The sequence below is a fragment of the Cebus imitator genome, unplaced genomic scaffold (assembly GCF_001604975.1).
Source record: "Cebus imitator isolate Cc_AM_T3 unplaced genomic scaffold, Cebus_imitator-1.0 Scaffold57, whole genome shotgun sequence".
Lineage (NCBI taxonomy): Eukaryota > Metazoa > Chordata > Mammalia > Primates > Cebidae > Cebus > Cebus imitator.
The window spans coordinates 3368376-3388300 of NW_016107372.1; the positions used below are offsets into that span (position 1 = coordinate 3368376).

Consider the following 19925-nt stretch of genomic DNA (forward strand, 5'->3'; position numbering starts at 1 on the left):
GTGAGCCACCAAGTCCAGTCAATATTTAGATAATTTAAAGACACATTAGCAATTATTTATAATATTTCATCTTCAAAATATCTCAGCTCCAAAATACGCTTGTTCTTCCTTGCTTTAAAAACCCAAACCCAGAAATAAGACATTTGTAAATCATATTTGGTTTTGTTAATTCATGTATTCCAGTTATTTTTGCCATACTATACTATTTCTACATGGCAAATGGTATTTTTATGCAATCTTTCTAAGTTATTTCTAATAAGTTTTTAAATTAACATAGTGCCCTAAGTGTTCTAGAAAAATTGTACACTATTTCAAAGCTTTGTTACTAGAGCTAAAGAACTGAAGAATCAATATTACATCAAAGGAAAAATCCCACATTTCGTTAATTGAAAATATTTATGGAGTGTGAAAGAACATTAACACTAAATGAAGTTCGATCCCCATCACCCATAGAGTCATACCCTCAAAACAACCATTTGATTGCAAATTATACAAAAGCTGCACACGTTGACATTTCCAGGTGTTGGATTTGATGAGAGAACATCCATGTTAACGTTAAGTATTTTTCTCAAGCTAACTCTTAGTTGGATATTTTACATATTTTAGAGGTGCTATCATCCTGCAAACTTTTTCTAACACCTAGAAGTTCTGAGGAAAATAAACACCTACAGGTTTTTTAAATATATATATAAGAAAAAAAAAGGCTGCTGTTTAGATAGAAAGCATTGCAGAACAAGCACTGAGGTTTTCTGGGTTCCCCCAGGTTCTTCGCAGCAATAGCCTGCTGGAGTCGACAGACTACTGGTTGCAGAATCAGAGGATGCCCTGCCAAATTGGTTTTATAGAAGACAAGTCTGAAAACTGTGCTTCTGTAAGTATACAGATTTCTTGAAATGTTGTCTGATAAAGCAGGGAAACGGGCACATGTACCCATATGTGGGACCAAAAGTTTCGTAATTCATTAAATACCAAGTTGAGAAAATATTCCTTAGAAAATCATAACTGGTTTTATGGACTGTTATCAAAATGGCATGAAGAGCTGTTCCTACCCTCATTTTGCTCATGTTAACAGGTAAGTTATCTAAAAGAAAAAAATGTTTATATTTTCAAAAATGACTGGTAAAAAGATTTGGAAATAGAGTTGTACGGTGAGAAGTAAAAAAACATTCAACAACTCTCTTGTATTCTTTTTTGTATATTTTATAACACCTGCTAGCAAATATTTTCCAGTATGAAAAATGTCTAAAAATGTTCCATCGTTCTTGTATGTTATAGTCACTATTGGAAAACCTTTTTAACCCAAAAAATAAACAGGCATACATTTTAATATACTGAAGCTGAGCCTTACATATAAAACCTTCTTTTTCAAGGGAAAATATGTTCTTCCAGATAAACAATATTATTCTTTTAGCTTGGAAAGGGATTCGATATTATAGTAGAATATGGTCCTTCCTATATGTTACAGAAAGCTATATGTTTTATTCTGATTGAAATCACCTAGCTCTAATGGGGTCATGATTACAGAGATTGCGGGAGAGTGTTTCCAAAGAGGAGAGAAATGTAATGTAATTCGCATGACTAAATTGAGAGCATCAGCTCTGAGCTATTCCTGGAGGTAAGTTGCATGCCAGCATTTCTGTTAAAAGAAACAAGAAAGGAAGCTGAAAATGGGATAGGGAAGCTTTTTATATGTAATGAGCAGAACTAAAGAACCAGAACTGGCAGACAGAGGATGTTAAACATTTCACACTGCACAAGAAATGTGGAGTCCATTCAATAGACTTAAGTCAATCCCTTTGTTGAGGCAAATGTTTATGATTCTTCTACTTTTAGTACTTTTGATCCCTTGTCCAGAATATTAGTTGCTGGCTAAGATTCTTTGGGGGAAAACACAAATAATTAAGTGGCAAAAATTGAGGTAATATCTTCTTTGCACATTCAATTCTGAGATGAGTTGGAAAATTCAGGCATTTGCAGAACAGATCTCTAGTTACACAGCTACAAATTATAAAATGGAGAGGAAAAGCTATCAGCAGACACACTTTGGTCAAAGTTGTCATTTGAACAGCTCCTAAAAAAAAAAAAAAGCCTGTCAGGTGAATTCACTAAAGTTGGGGCACTAAAAATTGTGTAGTGAAGGGCGAAGAGGTCTTCTCTGAACAGTGTATGTTGGGGGTCTGGATTTCAGAGCTACAATTAGAATGCTAACTCTGAATTTTTAGTCCCTTTATAGTGTCAGATGGCATCAGTGAGGTTGAGCTGATTTATCCCACCTTTACAGTTCTCCCTATTCTTTCCAAAAGGGGAAAAACCTATACACAAGTAAGAGGCATATTGAAAGACTCATTTGCTCCCAATACTTTGTAATAATTGAAACTTCCACAAAAATGAAAAATTGAATTAAAAAAGTTGAACTCACAAAAGTAGTAGAATGGGTGGTCACCAGGGGCTGCCATAATAGATTCCTGGGAAGGTTGAGAAGACCTTAGTCAAAGGATACAAAATTTCATTGAGATGGAAGGGATATGTTTAAGAGGTGTATTGTAGATCGTGGTGACTATAATTAGTAGCAATACATTGTATTCTTGTAAAAATGCCAAGAGAATAGATTTTAAGAGTTCTCAACAAAAAAAAGTTAACTATGTGAGTTAATGTATATATTCATTAGTTCAATTTAGCCATTCCATAATATATACACTGTATATTTCAAAATATTTTGTTGTACATAATAAATACATTCAATTTTATTTGTCAACCTAAAACATAAAATAAAACATTTTTTTAAATGTCCAGGACTCTAAACCTAAACGAAATTTCAGGATCCTTATGAAAAATTAACCCTAATCTCACAAAAGTGTCCTGTAGTTACTTTTTCTTAATTTCCAAATCCTGTCTTTCTGACTTGGCACAGATTTCTAGGGTGGGTAGAAGAAACTTAGAGGTCCAGAGCTGCACTTTCCCTAAAGGAAATTATTGCCTACAGAAGAAATAGAAGTAAACCATAGAGGTGACATACCAGGACAAAGAATTCATGAGCAAAATAGCCACACAGAAGGAGTGACCAAAATCGTCAAGGAATAAGAGCTTAATTCCTTTTCAAAACCAGTCCTCCGCATCAGCATGCAAATGAAGTATAATTTAAAGAGGAATAATAGATTATATTTTAAAATAATATTCTCATTATAGTTTAGTTTTAAGAACAGTTTTACAAAATCATCCCAAACCTAAATGTCTTTACATATAATCACAAGAGATTCTGAGGAACCTATATCAATTCAGTTCTTACTGCTTTGTAACCTGTTCATTACTCTGTGGGGACCCAACTCCAAGTTATTCTTGCTTCTTTAACTTATTTCATCCTGACCAAAATTAGTAGCCAACATTTTCATATCTAGTTTTGATTGGGTTGGTATTCACTCTAATGAACTTCTAGTGTTTAGATGTATGGTTTCTTTGATCTCAGTAGCATGTCAGTGGTAGCAAAGTTTCCTGAATTCAAGATGTCCACATAATATATTTCTTGAGGAACAATCTCAGACATGGAAAACATTCAGGATGTTGTGTGCATATTTCAATGCCCCTGTTTTTTCTCAAGCATCAAATGATGAGTTATAGTCATTTTTTCAGTGAGAAACAGCATTCATTTCATAGTTAATATAAGAAGTCTCAGTGAAGAGCAGTTTTGGAGCAGCTGGAAACATTATAGGCATGTGGAACAGGAACAACTATTCAGGAAGTCTGGCTCAGAAGCCCCCTGAAGACATCTTCAATAGTTTTTTAAAAGATTTTGTATTAGTCTGTTTACACATGCTGATAAATACCCAACACTGGGTAATTTATAAAGAAAATGAGGTTTAATGAACTCACAGTTCCACGTGGCTGGGGAGGCCTCACAATCATGGTGGAGGGCAAAAGGCACATCTTACATGGTGGCAGGCAAGAGAAAATGAGAGCCAAGAGAAAAGGGAAATACCTTATAAAATTATCAGATCTTGTGAGACTTATTCATCACCATGAAAACAGTATGGGGGAACCATGATTCAATTATCTTCCACTGGGTCCCTCCCACAACACATGGGAATCATGGGAGCTACAATTCAAGATGAGATTTGGGTGGAGACACAGACAAACCATAACAGTAACAAATATAAAAACTGTGCCTACCTGTTTCTAAATAAAAGCCTCCTATCAAACAATATAATTTTATTTCTTTTTCTAGTTTGCTAGTCTGAAAAAGTATACTCATATACTAACCTTCATGACATTTATTATCCTCATCATTTGAAAGAAAGGAAATGAGGAGTGGGATACTGGAATTGGAAGCCAATATCCAAAACCCAACAGCTGAGACAGTATCTTGTTAGAGGTTCTTCACACAAGTGGTAGGAACAGGACTTGTCAGGACTCTTAACTATTTCTTTTAATTAAAAGTTAAATTAGACCAGGCATTGTGGCTCACACAAATAATCAGGGATCTTTGGGAGGCTGATGTGGGAAGGCTTCTTAAAGCCAGGAGTACAAGAGCAGCCTGGGCAACACAATGAGATCCCATCTCTACAAAAAAATTAAAAATTAGCTGGGCATGTTTGTAGTCCCAGTTATGCAGGAGGCTGAGGTAGAAGGATTGCTTGAGCTCAGGAGTTCAAGACTGCAGTTAGCTAGGATCCTACTACTGCACTCCAGTCTGGGTAACAAAGTGTGACCCTATTTCAAAAAAAAAAAAGGTAAATTAGTTCTTTAAAAATCTTCTACTGCTTTTTTCCTGTTTACTAGAATTTAATTTTTGACTTTGCACAAAACATTTTTTAGGTTAATATGTCATTAACATTACCTTGACCATTCACATTATTTCTATTCATAGTTACTGTCAGGCTTTTTTTTTGTACTGATTATTCGAAGACTCCCAGCTATCACCCTCCAAACAAATTATACCTTTGTTCTAGCATGCACTTTAATTAATTAATCACAGTATTTAAAAATGTGTCGTATTTGCCTTAAATTTGTAAAGAAAAAATAAAGCTCTCAAGTAGTCTTCAACATGCCTCACATGATATTGCAAATCTGAGACATTTTACAGCTATTCTGTGAGTCTTCTATGTTAATGCAATCTAGTGGCACCAACGACAAAATGATATCTCAGATAATTCTTATTTTATGTGATTTCTCTAACTATACCTAAGCCCTATTTGACAAACACCACAGTTGATAAGTTGTTCTATGGAAGAATCTAGACTCACATGATCAAAGAAATATTATAATATTATAATATTTATAATAAAATATACAATACATAATATATATGATTTATATATATTATATGATGTATATATAAAATATACAAATATAATATATATAAATATAATATAATAATTATGAAATATACAATATATAATATATAATAATATATTCTATTATAATTATATATGATACAACATATAATTATATGTAATATGATTATATTATATATATTCTATATTGTATCATATGATATAATATATCATATATTGTATATTATAATATATAGTATAACATATATGATATAATAATTATATATAATTATATTATATCATATATATTATAATAAATGATATATAATATATATGATATCATATATGATATATAATATATGATGTATTATATCACATATGACATAATAATTATATATAATTATATGTGATGTGATATATAATTATAATTATATATCATATATGATATAATATTAATTATATATTTTAATATATAATATAATAATTATGTGTTATATATAATACAATAATTATAGAACTTTGAAAAGACATTTTAAATTATCTAATGTAGTTACAAAGTTTTCAAGAAGCCTTTAGTGTTTTTTTCTTTAAAAATTAAGTTTTGAAATTATTGCTTCTTTAATTTTAGACTTACCAAAAAATTGCAAAACTCCTCAAATTTTAACACTTAACATTGCTTTATCCTTTTCTCTGCATGTATCTGTTTCTGTGTAAATGTTCATATATAATTTTTTAATGGAAACTCTTGAGAATGAATTGCAGACATGATGTCCCTTTATTTCTACACACTTCAGTGTGGGACCTAAATACATAAAACCAGGATTGAACCCAGACCTGCAGAAATCTTTGTTCAGGCTCCTAATTCAGTGCCCACTGCACCCATTGTACACTAGGTACTGAATTAATTCTTTAAATATTTCTTTAACAATTTTTAAGGAGGAGCTGAATGCTGTCTGTAGAAAAGCAAAACCTATCAAATGCTAATGGCAGAAGTCATCCAGCCTCTGAGCAAAATAAAGGTCCTCTATTCAGCTGGACCCACTCACTTTAGGAAGCAGTTTAAGAATTAAGAGTTACCTGAGCAAACAGCAGGCTGTGGAAGACAGAGTGAGAGGCAGCTCTCAGCTCCCACTACCAAGGACTTATTCCTGCCAACTTCAGCCAGTACCATGCTCTGAGAGAGACCCTTGGATAAGTTCTGTTTCTTCCATTTCAACTTATTTTCAGGGATTTTTGTGCCCATCTCTTTTAGGTGGGTGCAGAAGGGATCTACCTGGGAGGCTTCCTTTCTAATCCAGTCTAGAGAAAACAGATAAACCAGGCAGCTGAGTGAGGCAGAGCAGGAAACCCCAGGCCTATCTGTGTGGCATTCCCTGTGGAGCAGCTCCTGAGGCATCTCAGGAAATCCAGCAGGCCCAGAGGAAACTTCCTTTCAGTCAAATGAAATTTCTACTAAACTTCATCAAGCCTTTTGAAGACAATGAATTAGGATTCTTTGGCAGGTTGGGGGGAAAGCATGACACAGAACATTGGTGGAGAAAAGTCACTCATCACTAACAGCTAGGTGACTCTGCATCTGTGATGGTTGTGTGGAAGAAACAGAAACCAAGAAACGTGAAATATGAAACTGAAGAGTGGACCTGGTGCAGTGGTTCACACCTGGAATTGCAGCACTTTGGGAGGCTGAGGTGGAAGGATCGCTTGAGCCCAGGAGTTTGAGGCCAGCCTGGGCAAAAAAGTGGGTCCCCCATCTCTACACAATATTTTTAAAATTAGTTGGATGTGGTGGCAAGGGCCAGCTATTTGGGAGGTTGGAGGAGGAGATCACTGGAGCCCAGGAGTTCAAGGCTGCAATGAACTATGATCGCACCATTGCACTCCAGCCTGGGTGACAGAGTGAGACTCTGTTTCAAAACAGCAACAACAAAAATTGAGATGTTTTTAGTAAATTACTTGAAGGCTAAATTTGAAGAGGATTACCAAATAATACAGCACTAATGTAGAGTATAGTCAGTGAACACTATATGTAGTACAGGATTTAGACTTAGTCCATACATTTATCAACATCTCGAATCCTGAAACTATTAAAGAAAAAGCTTTTACAAATTTACTTTTATTTAAAATGGACTCCGAATTAGATCATATGTAGCACATAGAATTCTACATAGTAACAATTAAGATCATTGACTTTATTTCACTTGCCCAAAGAATTGCAATGTATATCTAAGTATTAGATAAGTAGAGTGAGACTCCCAATAATTAAGAGTATGAAAAGTAATTTAGCTGGGAGCAGTGGCTCACGTCTGTAATCCCAGCACTTTGGGAGGCCAAGGTGGGTGGATCACGAGGTCAAGAGATTGAGACCATCCTGGTCAACATGGTGAAACCCCGTCTCTACTAAAAATACAAAAAATTAGCTGGGCATGGTGGTGCATGCCTGTAATCCCAGCTACTCAGGAGGCTGAGGCAGGAAAATTGCTTGAACCCAGGAGGCAGAGGTTGCAGTGAGCCGAGACTGTGCCATTGCACTCCAGCCTGGGTAACAAGAGCAAAACTCCGTCAAAAAAAAAAAAAGAAAAGTAATTTATAGGGAAATATAGGTGATTGTTTATATAACCATTTAAGTATCATGCAACTGCAGAAACCAATTTTAAAATGTCTATACTTCAGTAAATAACAAAGACATAATTTAAATACCAAATGACAATTGTGTTTAAAAGGATAAGCAATATATTTGACAAACTCGCGTATTAATCTAAATACATGAGTTCCTATAAAACAATATGAAAATTCCAGTAGCAAAGTTTGCAAAAGCCACATGTAAAGATATAATTGTTAGCAAACACATGAGAAAAATAAGCTTCTCTGATAATCAAAGAGATGCAACTATAACTATTATACCATTTATTATGAGTAAATTGCTCAAGAGTTTTGAAATTATTACACTCAATGTTAATGTAAGCACAGTACAGAGGACACTCAGCAACTGATAGTGGGAGTATAAATCGATAAAGTTGTATAATCTTTCTGGAGGATAATTTTTTAATATATTCTACTCAAAGCATTTAAAATGTATGACTATTGATCCATTTCTAGAGATGTATTTTAAAGAAATGACCAGTGTTGCATGCAGGCTGGTATAAAATATGGTTATGGTACAAAATGATATATCTAAGCAAACAGAATGGTTCAATTTAGAACCTGGATCTCGAGTTAGACCACTTTGGTTGGAACCCCATAGCCTCCTCTTTCCAGCTATGTAATACTGAATGAGTTTAGTCTTTCTCTGCCTCAGGTTTCTTATTTGCAAAATAGAGATAATAATGGTATTTACCTCATAGATTCAAGGATTAAGTATGTCATCACTTGTAAAATGCTAGAACAGTGCCTACACACAGTAAGCATCAGATAAGTATTCAATATACTTAGCAGCATGTGGTGGCAAGACTTAAGAGAGAATTTACATGTCCAGCAGTATAGGAATGGTGAAATAAACTTTAGACATCTACATCATGAAGACTCATGCATCCTTCATAAACCAGATTTGCAAGAAATATTTAAGCACATGAAACTTAAAGCCAACAATGTAACTGTTTGTAAAAAATATATAATGAAATGTTTTATGTATCTGGACATTTTTGCCACCAAAAATACAATCAGATGAACACATTGATGTGTGTTTTTAAAACTTGGGTTTTTATACCACTTCTTAACCGGTTTTTAATTCATTTTGACAGGAGTTCATTATTAAAATAGCTCAGAATAGCTTCAAGTTTCAAATTTTATATAATTCCTGCGATTATAGCAATTATCCTCTGAGGGGAAAGCCTGTCAATCAAGAAAAACAATAATAAACAATGTTTCTCAATAAAACACCTTTAAACTTCAAGGATATTGACTACATAATTTTCTATTTCTCTTCAGCAAAATTATTTGTTTGGATTAACATGTCTGTCTTAATCAGTTCTTCCAAAATCTTAGGAAAACTAGTTAGAAGTGATAGCTGAAAAAAGAAAAACACTTCGATTCTCAAGATAAATTTTTAAAATAGAAGTAATTAAAGATGGATCTGACTAGTGACACCCCCAGGATGTATGTTTTTTTAGTTTAGAGACTCCAGAGTATTATTTCCTTCTGTAAAAATAAGACGAGCTCACTCTAGAGGTTTGTTAGGAAATGAGAAAGTGCTAAAAGCAGAAGCAAGATTTCTGTCCTTGCAAACTTACATAGTACACTTTTTTATAGACCAGAGACAGCTTTCACTTTATGTTCCAGACAGCACCCAGCAGCACCACAGCATCTGTAATGTTGGTGGACACACATGAACACGCGCGCGCGCGCACACACACACACACACACACAGTTGGCCCTTGAACAACATGGGTTTGAATTGCACAGATCCACTTACAAGGGGATTTCTTTCAATCAAACTCAGACGGAAAATACAGTATTCACGGGATGGTGAATTTTTGTATGGGCGAATTCCTCCAAGGCCAATTGTGAGATTTGAGTATTCATGAGATGTTGGCGGGCTCAAGGGCAAGGAGAGGCAGTTGTGGGGGGGGTGGTGGTATTCTGGAACCAGTCTCCAATACACACTGAGGGACTGGTGTATATTTCTGTTGAAATTGTGGTTCTGATAAGCAAGCAGTTTACCTCATGAAAACCCAACCAAGAGAGTGATCCAAGAGATAAAAATTAATCCAGGAGGTACATTTGCACCCAAGTATCCACTTCCAAGCCCTCTACATCTGCTCTCTCCACACTTAGCCTCCTGAATAGCCCTCACTCCCCATCACTGCCTTTTTTGCAGTTTCATTAAAATGCTTGTCATTCTTCAAACATCTATGTTCCTTTATGTATGTTTTATTAGTCTGAACTCCTGTGGTATCCACCTGCTGCTCCATAAGTTTTTGCTAATGTTTTCTGTCCACCCATGTTCATGCAAAACTTTTAAACATTATTTAACACTTTTAAGCATTTCTTCTTTAGGACAATTCAGTGAGAAACATACCAATTTTTAAAATTCAGCTTAATTCCTGGAAACTTACTGTAATTTCCTGCACTCCTTACTTTATTGGGAACTGACAGCTGGTTTCTCAATGACTTTAATCATTCCCCTTCAAAATTGCTCTGTCAGAAAAGAGAACAAATGGTCATCATTGTTAATAAAAGTGCTGTTCACCACTGCACTCTCATATTCTTGCATCTATTTCTCCGTCCTACAAATCTTACATTTCCCTAACTTCCCTTTGAAAAGCAAATAACAAAACAGACAACACTTTTCTTGGTCCTCACTCCCTGTCAAACTGCCACTATGTCCCTTCTTCTTTTACTACCAAACTTTAAAAACCGTAAAAATTATGCTATCTCTCCTCTCTGGCTTAGTTACCACTTTGCTGAAATTTCTCTTATTAGTGTCACCAAATCTACTGACATGTTTTCACTGCTTATATTACTTAGCTCTTGGTAGAACTGAACTCACACCCCCACACAGCTTCTGAAAATTAGCTATTTTCTCCATGGCTTTAAAAACACTAGTCTCTCTTTAATTCTTCTCCTACCTTTGGGATCATTACTTTTTTGTCTCCATCCTGAACTTTTGCTTTCCCTACCAGGCAGTTTTATGCGATGTTTCCCAGAGATCTGTCCAAAAGCCTAGTTCCTTCTCACTCCCTTCCCTCACTCCGTATCCCATGGTTTCTGGCTATTTACACATAACCACAATCTCTGGACTGTAGATTTAGTGCCCAAGTTTCCGTTAGGTACTCCCATCTGCACACAGCCAAAATGTCCTATTTCAACATGACAAAAGGTAAATGTCCAAAAATATGTTCTGTCTTTCAAATTTCCTATTTCTATGACAGTTTTGTAATCTACACATTTTTCCAATCTATAATCCTGAGAATCACACTTTCTCCCCCACCCTTCATCTTAAATTGATTATCAAAGCTGTTTTGATTTTGCAATTCTGGCTCTGCCTTTTCAGCCCCAGTGTCACTATTTTGTTGCTTAAAGCCCCACATATTTCTTCTAAATATTTAATATGCAAAATTCCAAAGCAAACAAACAGAAAAAAGCAAAAAGACCCTAGCAACCTTACAAAGTCACTGGAATCTTTTTCTCCTAAAATCCTCTGCAGCACCTAATTTCCAGATTTATTTTAAGGTTCCCATGGTATAACTGTATCCCTAGTCCCCGACTGCCATCCTCAGCATCACATAATTCCTCCAGGGGCTGCTGAGTCAATCCAGTATCTAATTCAAGACCATGGCTCTTACTTTTTAATTGAACTGGATATCAATTCCAAAGGAGCTGATTCACCGTCTTCATCCTAATTTTTTAAATGGCATGCAAAATGCCAGGCCAATGAAAAACACTTTGACATTGGCACATTTTGACATTGGAAACACTCTTATAATTATCATTTTTCAGATCCTAGTGATAAAACCAAAATATCAACTGGTGTATCTGCACCATATGCTAAACAAACAGAATGTACAAGTGTTCTCTATTCTGCCAAACTAAGTGACTAAGCTTCCATTTGTGAAATCACAGAACCCAAGAGCTGTAATAAACCTGAGAAGATATATTACCCATTCTACTCATTTTTCAGGTGAGAAAACAAAACATCAATGAAGAAAAGAGATTTCTCAAGGCCACAGAGTAAATTAGCAGGAACGCCAGGCCTGAAGCTTAAATCCACTAGCTATTAGCAGTGAATACATCACTTTTAAAATATTCTGGTTGGCTCCCTCCTCCAAATATTATAATTTTAAGAAAATGTTTTATAAGGTACAATTTATTCATTATAGGATTATCATGTTTACTTGAGTCCAAAGATATTTGCATTACTAATCCATGCTGAAAAGCCTAAAATTAGTATTATAGAAAAGCATCTACATATTTAGATTTTTTGTTATTCACAATACACTCAAGATTATCACGTTTGTATTAATTTTAGAACATTTTTATTACCTCAAAAGGAATTCCACTTTGCTTAGTCATCACTTCCCAAACATACCATCTACTTAGGCCCAGACAACTGTTAATCTACTTCTTGTCCCAATAGATCTGTCTATTTTCTCTTCCTTTAAATTGGTTTACTCATAAAAATTGAATCATATGTGTCCTGTTTTGCCTGCATTCTTTCACTTAGCATGTTTTCAAGGTGATTCATATCGTATTGTGATTCAGTATTGTGTTTCTTTTTATTGCTGAGTAATATGGCATTGTGTGGGTTTTATTTATTCATTCATAAGTTGAGGAAGATTTACATTGTTTCTACTTTTTGACTGTTATAAATAATACTGTTATAAACATTTGCATGCAAGTTTTGTGTAGACATATAATTTTATTATTCTTTGGTATAAACCCAGAAGTAGAATTGCTGGATCATACGGTAACTCTATATGTAACTGTTTGAGGAACCACCAGACTGTTTTCCAAAGCAGCTGCACCATTTTACATTCCCACCAGCAGTATAGGAAGGTTTTAATTTCCCTAATTCTTCACCAAGATTTGTTATTATCTGTCTTTTGGCTTACAGCCTTTCTAGTGAGTATGAAATAACTCACTGTGATTTTTTTAAAAATGTCCACAGGTTTGGGGAACAGGTGGTAATTGGTTATATGAGTAAGTTTGTTAGTGGTGATTTGTAAGATTTTGGTACATCCATTGCCTGAGCAGTATACATTGAACCAAGTTTGTAGTCTCTTATCCCTCAACCTATTCCCACCCTTTCTCTGGAGTCCCCAAAGAACACTGTATTGTTCTCATGCCTTTGCATCCTCATAGCTTAGCTTCCACTTATGAGTGAGAACATATCATACTTGGTTTTTTATTTCTGAGTTACTTCATTTCAAATAATGATCTCTAGTTCCATCCAGGTTTCTGTGGATGCCATTAATTTGTTCCCTTTTTATGGCTGAATAGCATTTCATTACATATTTCACAGTTTCTTTATCCACTCATTGATTGATGGGCATTTGGGCTGGTTCTATATTTTTGCAATCGAGAATTGTGCTGCTATAAACATGTGTGTACAAGTGTCTTTTTTGTATAATGACTTCTTTTCCTCTGGATAGATACACAGTAGGGGGATTGCTGAAGCAAATGGTAGCTCTAGTTTGAGTTCTTTAAGGGCTCTCCACACTGTTTTCCATAGTGGTTGTACTAGTTCACATTCCCACTAGCAGTATAGAAGTGCTTCCTTTTCACCACATTCATGCCAACATCTATTATTTTTTAATGTTTTGATTACTGCCATTTTTACAAGAGTAAAGTGGTATCACATTACGGTTTTGATTTGCACTTCCCTGGTCATTAGTGAGGTTGAGCATTTTTTTATATGCTTCTTGGCCATTTGTGTATCTTCTTTTAAGAATTGTCTATTTATGTCCTTAACCCACTTTTTCATGGGATTGATTTTTTTTTTCTTGCTAATTTTGTTTGAGTTCCTTGTAGACTCTGGATATTAGTCCTTTGTCAGGTGTATAGATTGTGAAGATTTTCTCCCACTCTGCGGGTTGTCTGTTTACTTTGCTGACTATTCCTTTTGCTGTGCAGAGCTGTGCAGAAGTACTTTAGTTTAATTAAGTCCCATCTATTTATCTGTGTTTTTGTTGCCCTTGCTTTTGAGTTCTTGGTCGTGAAGTCTTTGCCTAAGCCAATGTCTAGAAGAGTTTTTCCAATATTATCTTCTAGAATTTTCATAGTTTCAGTTCTTACATTTAAGTCCTTAATTCCATCTTGAGTTGATCTCTGATAACATTTTTTGTTTTAAAGTTTATTTTGTGATTAGTATAGTCACTCTAACTTTCTAGTTGTTGCTCTTTGCATGATTTTTTAAATTTTTATCTGTTTTCATCCTTTTACTTTCAACCTATTTATATCCTTCAAACTCTACTGTGTCTCTTATTCACACTGTATAATAGGATATTGCTTTTTATCCAGTATTACAATCTCTGACTTTTGATTGTACTGTTTAATTTAGCTGCATGTTACAACTATTCTAAATATAGAGGAATTACAGCTACGATATGTATTTGTCATTATAAAGGAATACCTGAGATAGGGTAATTTACCAAGAAGAGTGATTTAACTGGCTCACAGTTCTGCAGGCTAAATAGGCAGCATGGTGCTGGCATCTGCTCAGCTTTAGGTGAGGCCTCAGGTAGCTTACAATCACAGTGGAAGGCAAAGAGTGAGCCAGCACATTGCATGGTAAGAGAGAGAACAAGGTAGGGAGGTGGTTCCACTTTAAAAAAAAACAATCTTACATGAGCTGAAAACTCACTCATCATCAAGGAGATGGCGCTAAGCCAATGATGAACTATCTGCCCCCAAACCAAAACACCTCCCACAACGCCCTGCCTCCAACAATGGGAATTACATTTCAACATGAGATTTGGAAGGGATAAACATCCAAACTATATCATTCTACCCCTGGCCCCCAAAATCTCATATCCTTCTCACATTGAAAAATGCAATTATCACTTCCCAATAATTCCCAAAAGTCTCAACTCAGTCCAGCATCAACTCAAAGTCCACTGTCCAAAGTATTTTCTGAAACTCAAGGCCAAGTTATTTCCAGCTATAAGCCTATAAATTAAAAAACAAGTTGTTTACTTCCAAGATACAATGGAGGTACAGGCATTGGGTAAACATTCCTATGCCAAAGGGAAAAATTGGCCAAAAGAAATGAGTAATAGGCCCCATGTAACTCTGAATCCCAGCAGAGTGGGACTTAAGTCTTAAGGTTCCAATGTAATTCTTGACTTCATGTCTTGCATCCTGCTGCAAGCAGTGGGCTCTTATGGCCCTGGGCAGCTCCACTCCTGTGGCATTGCAGGGTGCAGCCTCCATGGCTACTGTCACAAGTTATTGTTGAGTGCCTACAGATATTCTATGCTGAGGTTGCAAGATGCTGGTGACTCTACCATTCTTGGGTCTGGAGGACAGCAGCCCCTTCCCACAGTTCCATTAGGCAGTTCCCTGGTACATTTCCTGTATGGTGACTCCAACCCCATATTTTCCTTCAGCACCTCCCAAGTAGAGTTTCTCTGGGTGCTTCTGGTGAGAACCTTCTGCCTCTGGGCACTCAGGCGTTCGCATACATCCATCCTGTGGAATCTCAGTGGAAGTTGGCAAGCCTTCTTCACTGTTGCATTCTGTGCATCTGCAGGCTTAACACAACATGGAAGTTGCCAAGGCTTATAGCAGCTTACATTGTCCAAAGTGGCAAACAGAGATGTACCTGGGCCCTTTGATCTGTGGCTGGTGCACAGAGGGCAGGATGTAGGGAGAAGTGTCCTAAGGCTGAGCAGGGCAGTGGTGTCCTGTGCCTGGCCCTTGAAGCGTTTCTTTCCTCCTAGACCTCTGGGCCTGTGATGAGAGGGGCTGCCTCAAAGATTTCTAAAATGACATCAAGGCATTTTTTTGTTGAAAATTAGCATTTGGCTTCCTTTTTGTCATGCCAATCTCTTTAGCAGGTCATTCCTCCACTGCTTGCTTATATTCTTTCTGTACCACTGGGCCAGGCTGCAAATTTTTCAAACTTTTATGCTCTGCTCCCCCTTTTTAATATGAATTCCAACTTTAAGTCAATTAAAGGCTTTAAGGCTGTTAGGAGCAGTCATGCCGCAACTTGAACACTTTGCTGCTTAGAAATTTCTTCTGTCAGATACCCTACATCAACATTCTTAAGTTCATACTTTCACAAATCCCTAGAGCATGGACACAATGCAGCCAAGTGCTAAGCTATTCATGGGTGACCTTTTTCCATGACCCAATAACTTCCTTTTTTATTTGCATCTGAGTCCTCCTCAGCCTGGGCTTCTCTGTCCACATTTCTATCAGTATTTTGGTCACAACCATTCAACAATTCTATAAGAAGTTCCAAACTTTCCATCTTTTTTCTGTCTTCGTATGAGATCTCCCAGCTTTTCACAGCTGTCCCCATTACCCAGTTCTGAAACTGCTTCCACATTTTCAAGTATCTTTATAGCAATGCCCCACTCCTCAGTACCAATTTTCTGTGTTAGTCCATTTGTGTTGCCATAAAAGAATACTTGAGACTGGGTAATTAATAAAGAAGAGTAGTTTTAATTGGATCATATTTCTGTAGGTTCTGTAGGAAGCATGGCCTTGCTATCTGCTCAGCTTCTGGTGAGGCCTTAAGAAGCTTATAATCATGTCAGAATGTAAAGGGGAGCCAGCACATCACATAGCGAGAGAGAAGATGGAGGTACCATATTCTTTTAAACAACCAGAGCTCTCATAAATTAACTGAGAACTCACTCATCACTAAGCAGATGGTGCTAAGCCATTCATGAGGGATCCACCTCCATGGCCCAAATGCCTCCCACAAGGCCCCATCTCCAACATTGGAAATTACATTTCACTGTGAGATTTGAATAGGATAAGCATCCAAACTATATTACCTTAGTACTTCTCGTTTTTCATGTGTCTCAAACTATATTTGTTCCTCTTTTCCTCAACTTCTTTCTTTTGTATGAAGTGAATATTTTCTAATGTAATATTTTAGTTTCTAGAGCAATTTTTACTGTATTTTTAAAATTATTTTCTTAGTGCTTTCTGTCATACTTACCATTTACAATTTAACACAGCAGAATACATGTATACCAACTTAATTCCAGAAAGATAGAAATGTTACTTCTAGTTTATGTGTTTTTAATATTACTAACACTACATCTATATGTATTCCAAATTCAACAGTACATTATTATAATTTTATGTCTATTAAAGAATCCAAGAAAATAATACAGGGGAAGTATATATTTATAGAATTTTTTATATTTACAATTTATGGGTCTCTTTCATTCCATTTTTTCTGTAAATTTATTTTCTGGTCTCATTTTTCTTCACTGAAATACAACTCAGTTATATCCCCTTTCTTTGTGATGTTATTGTCAAATTTATTACATTTCTATATGTTATAGGTCTAAAAATACAACTTATACATATTCCTTTTAAAATATTGCTGTTTGAATCAGCTAAGAAAAACTATGCATTTTTCAGCAACTTTGTAGTTTTTAGATATGATTTTTTTCAAATATTTGCTGTTCCTCTCTCCTTCTCCTTTTTCTGATATTCCCATTAAATGTAGTTGGTGAATTTATAATGTGTCATATTTCTCAAAGTCTCTGTTCATTCTACTTTCTGTTTTACAGATTGCATATCTCTATCAATCTCTCTTTAAAGTTCACTGATTATTTCTTCTGCCAGTTCAAATCTACTGTTGAGCTCTTGTATTAAATTGTTCATTTTATTATGCTTTTTAATTCCAGAATTTTCATATGGCTCTTTTAAATAATTTCTACCTTTTTATTTATATATTTTTTATCTGATGAAACACTGTCTTCATACTTTGTTTCTTTTTTTTTTTTTTAATTTTATTGCATTTTTTAATTCCAGAATTTTCATATGGCTCTTTTAAATAATTTCTACCTTTTTATTTATATATTTTTTATCTGATGAAACACTGTCTTCATACTTTGTTTCTTTTTTTTTTTTTTATTTTATTGCATTTTAGGTTTTGGGGTACATGTGAAGAACATGCAAGATTGTTTCTTTAAGCACCATTTCCTTTGGTTCTTTGTACATACTTGCAGTGGCTATTTTGAAGTCTTTGTTGAAACTGACATCTCACAGTCAGTTTCTGTTGCCTGCTATTTTTTCTTGTGTATGGGTCACATATTCCTGTTTTTTTGCATGCCTCATAATTTTTTTGCTTGAAAACTGGACATTTTAGATAACATCTTGTCTTTAACAACTCTGGGTACTGATTCCATTCCCTTCTCTCTAGGGCTTGTTTTGTTGTTCCTTAATTTTTCATTTGCTTTGTAATTTGGCTAGGTTATTTTAGTGAAGTTTATTGCCCCCATGCAGTGTGAAGCCTTTGGTATCATTCCTCAGAGGACATAGCCTTGAAACTTTGTACAGCCACCTAGGATGACACTGCTCTTAGCATAGGTCTCTTTTTTCCCCCCCCCTTTATTTATTTTATTGCATTTTAGCTTTTGGGGTACATGTGAAGAACATGCAAGATTGTTGCATAGGTACACACGTGGCAGTGTGATTTGCTGCCTTCTTCCCCATCACCTACATCTGGCATCTCTCCCCTTGCTATCTCTACCCAACTCTCCATCCCCCACCGTCCCTCCCCATTTCCCCCCAACTGACCCCAGTGTGTAGTGCTCCCCTCCCTGTGTCTATGTGTTCTCATTGTTCAACACCCGCCTATGAGTGAGAACATGCGGTGTTTGATCTTCTGCTCTTCTGTCAGTTTGCTGAGAATGATGGTTTCCAGGTTCATCCACGCATAGGTCTCTTTGACTGTGTCTTCCTTGATCTTTCTTTTTGTCCATCTAGCTCATTTGGTATTACGTCCCTGAATGTTTGACCTCACTATTTACCAGGTGATTGTGCTATCATTGTTTTCAACAGTGCTCTGGGGTATAAATTGCTCAGCAGTCTGATCCAGTTAAATTTCAGCAGGGGTTACTTTAGAAGCTAGCTTTTGAGTTTTGTTCTGATCCCCTGTGGGCTCTTAGCTGTCTCATTCCCTGAATCTCTCTATGGTGCTAGCTGGCCATTGGTTTAGTTTATTACCCTTAATTAACAGGGGCTATTGTTTATGAGGGAACCCTTAGTCTTGAACTTTCCCAGACTAGTTTCAAATACACTTAGCTCCTTTGAGGAGAGCTTCAGAGATCTCTTTCACAGATTATCTTTCCTCCTGGGCAAACTCTGAACCACTACTCTGTGTGCCAGGTAACATGGTATCCTCTGGTTCCGTTTGACTCTTTGTGTGGAACCTCTTCCCACAAGTAAATTTGAGTGAGGGCGGCGGTCACGGCATTCTTACCCTGACATATCTGGGGTAGTACCTCAATCTTATGGATAGGACCTAGATGAAAAAAAGGAGTCCCCAGCTTCTTGGCTTCACTCACTGAGAATTTAGTATCTTCAATTTGAAGTTAAAAGGGATGAGAAATGTGAGTAGCCTCTGCTTCCAAGTGAGATACAGTAATTCTTTTTTGGGAGCTGAGGGGAGAGAAAACACCATCTTCTTAGATGCCCAAATGGAGCTTCTGTCAAGTTGTGCTGAGGAGAGGGGAGGCAGGGGAAAGAAAGAAGTAGGTTGTGGTTTAACTGTCATAGACTCTCTGTTCTAGCCGCGTTTTAGTAGATTTTCTTGAATAAATATTTATTCATTTCCTATATGCCCCTAGGGAAATTTCTAAACAATTATGGCAATTGTTTTCATAATTTTTGCCAGTTTTTTTTTGTTTGTTTCACTGGGAAGCTGGTCTTCAGAGCTCTTCACACTGTCACTCCAGACCTGAAACTCACTACTTTCTCCATTTCCAGTCCTTTTCGCTTTATATGACATGGCTGGCCTTTGGAGAGGCTTGCGTTTATAATTGAGGCAGGGTTTATAAATGTAGAGGCCTCAGTTTCATGTCTTCTGTTAAAGGTAGTGTAATAACCTTTAGCATTTAGCCTCATGGAGGGTATGGCTGACCTCTCTCATGAAAGTTAAGGCATCCGACGTCACTGAGGAAGAACATCTCATTTTTGCGTAAAGTTGACAAGTGAATATTTGTGAAAAGAGGCAAGATTTTTCTCAGA

At 36.0% G+C, this 19925-nt stretch overlaps 1 protein-coding gene across 6 annotated transcripts in view; it reads left to right on the plus strand.

Annotated features, from left to right (window-relative positions):
* The window catches only part of LOC108304784 (SPHK1 interactor, AKAP domain containing), a 164603-nt gene that overhangs the window by 65465 nt on the left and 79213 nt on the right, over positions 1-19925 (plus strand). For all 6 annotated transcript variants that reach the window (XM_037738733.1, XM_037738734.1, XM_037738736.1 and 3 more), the window contains one exon: positions 764-871. In XM_037738733.1, coding sequence (XP_037594661.1) covers positions 764-871 — 108 coding nt within the window. The remainder of the gene's footprint in view (positions 1-763; positions 872-19925) is intronic.